General features: G+C 47.0%; 2 protein-coding genes across 3 annotated transcripts in view; both read left to right on the forward strand.

Annotated features, from left to right (window-relative positions):
- Window positions 1-3,336: 3,336 nt before the first annotated feature.
- The window catches only part of LOC117954612 (tripartite motif-containing protein 16-like), an 8,019-nt gene continuing 4,071 nt past the window's right edge, over window positions 3,337-7,284 (forward strand). The window contains exon 1 of one of the 2 annotated variants that reach the window (XM_034888552.1): window positions 3,337-3,394. The gene's annotated coding sequence lies outside the window, so the exon portion shown is untranslated. Of the gene's footprint in view, window positions 3,430-7,284 lie in introns of both variants that reach the window. The other variant, XM_034888553.1, reaches the window with a different exon arrangement.
- Window positions 3,696-7,284, forward strand: part of LOC117954624 (tripartite motif-containing protein 16-like) — a 5,566-nt gene continuing 1,977 nt past the window's right edge. The window contains exon 1 of the mRNA XM_034888574.1: window positions 3,696-5,136. Within this exon, the coding sequence (XP_034744465.1) occupies window positions 3,772-4,953 (1,182 nt within the window). The 5' untranslated portion in view covers window positions 3,696-3,771 and the 3' untranslated portion in view covers window positions 4,954-5,136. The remainder of the gene's footprint in view (window positions 5,137-7,284) is intronic.

Raw genomic sequence — 7,284 nt, forward strand, 5'->3', positions numbered from 1 at the left:
CCAGGCGGACAAACTGTGGTCTGTCTGTCAGGTAGTCAGTGATCCAGGAGACTATGGACGCACCGACACCCATCAACCCTAACCCTAACCAAAGAGATCAGGCAGGATTTATTGATTTAACTGGGTGAGCTAAAGGGTTGGGGTGGATGTGAGGAAATCCAGGCTTGACGGAGATCAGGTGATGGTGTGTCAAGGAGCGGTCAGGGTGGGCTGAGAGCAAACAGGCAGGTGGATCTTTAGACAGGCAGGCAGATCGGCTGGCAGGCAGGCAACGAATAGGCACAAGGATAGCACAGGTGTGGTAATCTGACAAACTGGCGAATAGTGGGAGCTGAACCAGAGTATTAAACAAGGAGAGTGATGAATGATAAGCCAAAGGTGCGGTGAGCTGCAGATGGTGACGAGGCACAGGTGTGATGCACTGCCAGCGGAGATGTGCCTGCTGAACACGCTCACACAAACAAAACAGACAAGACTGACAGGAACAATGGGAAGGGAAAAAACTGAGAACACAAGGAAGGGATGACACAGCAAGACAAAACCCTAACAGTACCCCTCCCCCACGGGAGCCTCCCGGCAACCCCGCCCGGCAGGACAGGGTGGGCCCAGATGGAAGTCCCTAACCAGGCCAGCATCCAAGATGAACGAACGGGGAACCCATTGCCGCTCCTTTAGGACCACACCCATCCCAATCCACAAGGTACTGCAGACCCCGCCCACGACGCCGCAAGTCCAAAAGGCACCGGACGGTATAGGCAGGGTGATCGTGGATGACCGGGCGGGAGGAGGGGGCCTGGACGGAGGGCACAAGGAACTGGCCAACACTGGCTTCAGCTGAGACACATGGAAGGGTGAATCTTCATAGAACGGGGTAGGTGAAGTCTGACCGCAGGAAAGGATTTATGGTCCGGTCAACAGTAAAGGGCCCAATGAACCGAGGAGACAGTTTTCTGGACTCTGACCTGAGGGAAATGTTCTTGGTGGACAACCAAACCCTCTGTCCCGGGGCGTATTCTGGGGCCGGAACTCTACGTCGGTCAGCTAGGCGGCGGTTGTGCGGAGAAGAGCGGCCCGGGTGTCCTTCCAGACCTTGTGACAGCGGCAGAGGTGGTGTCGGACCGATTGAACAGTGAGGTCAACCTCCGGAGCCGGGGAAAGAGGAGGTTGATAACCCAGAGAGGTCTCAAAAGGTGACAACCCCGTAGCCGCACTGACGAGAGAGTTGTGGACGTATTCGACCCAAGCAACGTGAATGCTCCAGGAGTTGGTGTTCAGGGCCGCAACACAACGGAGGGCCGCCTCCAGGTCTTGGTTGGCTCTCTCCGCCTGTCAAGTTGTCTGTGGGTGGAAACCAGATGAGAGACTGACAGAGGCACCTAGAGACTGGAGACCTTGGAGACAAACTGTGGGCCTCTGTCCGAGACAATATCCAAAGGAATACCATGAAGGCGGAACAAATGCTGGAGGAGATCAGCGGTCTCGCAGGCTGTGGGCAACTTGGGCAGAGCAATAAAGTGGACAGACTTGTAAAAACGGTCAACAAGAGTGAATATGGTGTTGTTACCTTGGGATGGGGGCAGACCAGTGAAAAAGTCCAGGTCAATGTGAGACCATGGTTGACCAGGCACGGGCAACAGGCGGAGTTCCCCAGAAGGAGGGCGGTGAGACGCTTTCCCCCAGGCACAGACCATGCAAGCTGACACAAATTCACGAGTGTCATTCTCCATAGTGGGCCACCAGAAACTTCTCTTAAGCAGAGACGGGGTCCTACAGTAACCAGGGTGGCAGGTAGGTTGTGTACCCACTGCATGACCTGAGAACGTACTGGATTAGGGACAAACAAACCGTTAGTAGGTCCGTTACCTGGGTGTGGGTGGGTTCTTTGAGCATCCCTAACGATTGACTCAATCTCCCAGGTAACGGGTGCCACCACACAACCGGGAGGAAGGATGGTGTTAGGACTGGGAGCATCCGTGGCTGAGTGATACATCCTGGAGAGGGTGTCTGGCTTAATGTTCCTGGAGCCGGGTCTGTAAGTCAAAGAAAAGTTAAAGCGATCGAAGAACAGAGCCCAACGTGCCTGGTGCGAGTTGAGTCTTGGCAGTCTGAATATAGGCGAGGTTCTTGTGGTCAGCCCAAACAATTAATGGTTGCTCCGTGCCTTCCAGCCAATGCCACCACTCTTCCAATGCCAGCTTAACAACCAGGAGTTCCCTGTTACCCACATCGTAATTCCTCTCAGTGGGGGTAAGACGCTGAGAAAAGAAGGCACAAGGGTGCGTCTTCTGCTCAGTACCCGAGCGCTGGGATAACACGGCCCCAACCCCGCTATCCGAAGCATCAACCTCAACAATAAATTGCTTGGAGGAATCCCGATGCACCATGATGGGGGCCGATGTTTTTATTATATGAGTAGTAATGCATGTATAATTACGATCACAATTACATAAGGATGTCTGACGAAAGACATACATTGTTTACTGTGGTGGGACCAGGTCCCTATATATTACAGATGAACTTATTGGTGAAAGAAAAAACGCAATGAGTTAGAGAGCAAGTGAAAGGAAAAGATAATGGAAGAATATAAAACAATTAGATGATACCAATTCCAAAATTATTAGGTCTAAGAATAAAAAAAAGGGTAAGTGTGTATGTATTGTATATACGGAATGTATTATAAGAAATAGAAAAAAAAGTAGTTATAACAATAGTAAGAAAAACATTTACACAATAAGCACCCTTATATAAACAGACAGTATACTGTATATATATACATTTACAGATGAGTAAGGTGTGGATGAATAGAATTACATGTGACATGTACAGTTGGAGGAGACAGAGTAATAAATTAATATACATGGTGCCAAATATTGCCCAGGGATGAATTGTATTGTTATAGCATTGAAGAGTCTGAGGCTGCTGCTGGAACCAGGGACCTGCAGTAGTCCTCCTTCTTGCTCTTAGAGTGCAGCAGTCTGCCAGCATGAGATCAGAGATCCATCCTTGCTCCTCTGGGCTGAAATAAGCGCTTTGAGACAGCCTTCACAAACGTGGACCAGAACAACGTCCGGTTTAAAATAAGACACCTGGGAAGCAGTGTTTGTCTCTCTCAGCTGCTCCTCTTCCTGTAATGTATAACCTTGAATCACCCCTCCCTCCATTAACTCCACTCTGTCCATATATGTCCTCGCCCCCTCCCCTTCAGGAGCTAACGGGTGCCAATCGCTGCAGAAACACCTGCTGTTTTTAGATCAGAGCTCAAAGGAGTTTCAAGTGAGACTCAGACAGGAGTTGTCTCTGAGAGGTGAAATGTGTGCAAGGAGTTCAGCTGGACCGGGAAACTTTCTCCTGTTTGATCTGTCTGGATCTCCTGAAGGATCCGGTGACTATTCCCTGTGGACACAGCTACTGCATGAACTGTATTAAAGAGTTCTGGGATAAAAAGGACAAGAAGAAAATCCACAGCTGTCCTTCACATCAAGGCCTGTTGTTGTCAAAAACACCATGTTAGCAGGTATAGTAGAGAAACTGAAGAAGACTGGACACCAGGCTGCTCCTGTTGATCACTGCTATGCTGGACCTGAAGATGTGGCCTGTGATTTCTGCACTGGGAGAAAACTGAAAGCGGTCAAGTCCTGTCTGGCGTGTCTGGTCTCTTACTGTGATCAACACATTCAGCCTCATTATGTCTCTCCTGCTTTTGAGAAACACAAGCTGGTGGAGCCCTCCAAGAAGCTCCAGGTGAACATCTGCTATTGTCATGATGAGGTGATGAAGATGTTCTGCCGTACTGATCAGCAGTGTATCTGTTATCTCTGCTCTGTGGATGAACATCAAGGCCACGACACAGTCTCAGCTGCAGCAGAAAGGACTGAGAGGCAGAAAGAGCTCGAGGGGAGTCGAGAACACATCCAGCAGAGAATCCAGGACCGAGAGAAAGATGTGAAGCTGCTTCAACAGGAGGTGGAGGCCATCAATCACTCTGCTGATAAAGTAGTGGAGGACAGCGAGAAGGTCTTCACTGAGCTGATCCGTCTCATGGAGAAAAGAATCTCTGATGTGGAGCAGATGGTCCGAGTTCAGCAGAAAAGTGAAGTGAGTCGAGTCAAAGAGCTTCAGGAGAAGCTGGAGCAGGAGATCACTGAGCTGAAGAGGAAAGACGCTGAGATGAAGAAGCTCTCAGACACAGAGGATCACAACCAGTTTCTCCACAACTACTCCTCACTGTCACCACTCAGTGAATCTACATCCAGCATCAATATCCGTCCTCTGCTCTACTTTGAGGATGTGACAGCGGCCGTGTCAGAAGTCAGAGATAAACTACAGGAGCTTCTAAATGAGAAATGGACAAACATCTCACTGACTGTGACTGAAGTGGAGGTTTTACTGTCACAACCAGAGCCCAAGACCAGAGATGACTTCCTTAAATATTCATGTGGAATCACACTGGATCCAAACACAGCACACACACGGCTGTTATTATCTGAGGGGAACAGAAGAGCAACAGTAATGGAAGAACAACAGTCTTATTCTCATCACCCAGACAGATTCAAGGACTGGTGTCAGGTCCTGAGTAAAGAAAGTCTGACTGGACGTTGTTACTGGGAGGTGGAGTGGAGAAGGAATACAGTTACTGTAGCAGTCGCATACAAGAACATCAGCAGAAAAGCTGCATTTGGAAGCAATGATGAATCTTGGGCGTTAGTTTGCAACAAAAACGGTTCTGATTTTTTGTGCAACAAAGTCTTGACTACCACCTCAGATTATCTGTCCTCCAGAGTAGGAGTGTACCTGGATCACAGGGCAGGTACTCTGTCCTTCTACAGCGTCTCTGATGACAACATGACTCTCCTCCTCAGAGTCCAGACCATGTTCACTCAGCCCCTCTACGCTGGACTTGGGTTTTCAGTTCATGGAGACACTGCAGAGTTCTGTAAACTGAAAAATACATGAATTATTTAAGAGTTAAACTCTGTTTTAACTCTAATCTATATTTGTCTCCATGTTTGTTGCTGAGAGCTGGTTGTTGGGGCATTTCTTCACTGCAGAGATCAGCTGTCAATCAAACATTATGGGATGTCCTTTGACGTCTTTTCATTAGTTGCTGTGTAAATGTTTGAGCTCCTTCCTGTGTCTGTTTAACCATGGAGGCGATCACTGATGCTTGTTGACCTGAACTGACCTCCGATCTACTCTGTGCTCTAAATGTTTGATTAATATTTGCATTGATGCATTTGTAGAGTTCTTTTGTTATTTTTTATTTTAACTTTTTCACCATGTAAACGTTAAACTCCCACCGAGAAGCTGGTGTGTCCGTTAAAAACCAAATGAAAATACCAGCAATATTCTTTCCAATGACAATACAACATGGACCCAGACCAAGCAGTTCACAAATGTAACACTTTATTCTAAAACAAGTTAAAAGTTGTAAAAACAGCTAAAAAACAAAAGTAATAAAAGATTTAAAAAAAAACTGAGTATTAAAGAGTGATCTCCTTGCCGCTAGTCCCCAATGTTCGTGACGGTCTGTAGTTATGTTGATCTCAAGAACGGCCGATTCCGCCCAGGGAAACCTAGGTTCTTCCTATCCTACGCCTGTCCGCGTCGAGTTTTCCACCCGGCCGACACTGAGGGAGAACAAAGAGAGCTCTCAGTCAAGCAAGATACAAAACAGTTTTTTTCCCTACTTTTTCCACAAACAGACTTTCCTTCACTTAACGGCGTTCCTGCGTTGAACTCCTCATTTGCATGGCTGCAGTCCACCTGTTAGATTGGGCTCTAAGGACGTAATCCGGTCTTTACCACCACGCGTTCACCCGCACTTCTGACAACTTGTCCCAACGGCAACTACTCCAGCCCGTCCGCTCGTCTCGGCTTCCTCTGTCCTCCGTGTCAGTCGGTCTCTCCTCTGTTCTGCTCTGCCCCTCAGCGTCTCCTCTTCTTTCATTTATCCTTTTGGCGCCCCCTACGCTTGGGCACGGCCCGAGCTTTGTCGGTGCATGAGCCGGCCCAGCGCTTCAGCTGCTCCCGCCGCTTGGTCCTCCTGAGTGCCCCCTGCTCCTCAGCATCACATCTTATCTTTCTGTGTCTCTGCCTGCTCTGCTGCGTGTCCTCTCCTTTTCACTGGTAAGTCACCCTACCACACCTGCTTCCCATTAAGCTTAAGTGTTCCCACCTCCTACATTGAGCTTGTTAGGTCTTTGTCAAAGGTGGTATAATCACAACAGTTCATGCAATAAAAAAGCTGTAATAAAACTTAAGCATGCAGCAAACAATAAAAACATGCAAACACTAAAATAGTAAAAACAAATACCATAAGTGCAATTAAAAATCATCACAGCAATTCACATGCACTTATATTACCTGTACAAAATCCACTTTTGGCATAAATTTGTAAAGAAATGTATACTCACAAAAGGAGATGTATTTGTCTGGCAGACATTCGAGCTGTTATATAACTTTAAATATGATCATAATCCATGATGAATCCATTAATTATTCTCCAGCATCCAGCATGTTTACAGCAGTGTCACAGGGTGTGACTTCTGTGAACGAACTGACACAGTGAAATGTTACAGTTAAAAGCAGTACTAAGGCTATACTACTACAGTACTGTGGCTATACTACAACAGTACTAAGGCTATTGCTGTCAACGTCCACATGGATATTAAAATCACTCATGATGAGACCTTTGTCTGATTTAAGGACTACACCTGATAAAAACTCAGAGTTCAGATAGAGATTCAGAATATAAGCATGGAGCTCAGTAAATAATATTGAATAAAATTAGCTGTAATGTTTTCCGTTTTGGATGTTGAAGATTAAGAACAAGGCTTTCAAATGAGTTATAATGTGGTTATAGGTTTAGGATTAATTAAAAGGCTTGAATCAAAGACGTTTGCAACTTCTTCCCCCCCCCCCCCCCCCCCCCCCCCCCCCCCCCCCCCCCCCCCCCCCCCCACCTTAGCCTGAGCCCCTAGGACTTTGAGTATTTTTAGGACTGGGAGGAGTGGCTTCATTTAGACTATCATAATCTTCATGGCCCAGCCATGTTTCAATAAAACAGAATAGATCAAATCTGATGTTATAAATGTGCAAAATATTTTTCTGTACTTAACATTAAAAAAACAAAAATTACAAAAATGCAGCACTTTGGTAACTTTGTGTTTGTAAAATGTGCTATAGAAATAAAATGGATGGATTGGATTGCTGGAACCAGGGACCTGCAGTAGTCCTCCTTCTTGCTCTGAGAGTGCAGCAGTCTGCCAGCATGAGATCAGAGAT

Source organism: Etheostoma cragini, chromosome 12, assembly GCF_013103735.1.
Source record: "Etheostoma cragini isolate CJK2018 chromosome 12, CSU_Ecrag_1.0, whole genome shotgun sequence".
Classification (NCBI taxonomy): domain Eukaryota; kingdom Metazoa; phylum Chordata; class Actinopteri; order Perciformes; family Percidae; genus Etheostoma; species Etheostoma cragini.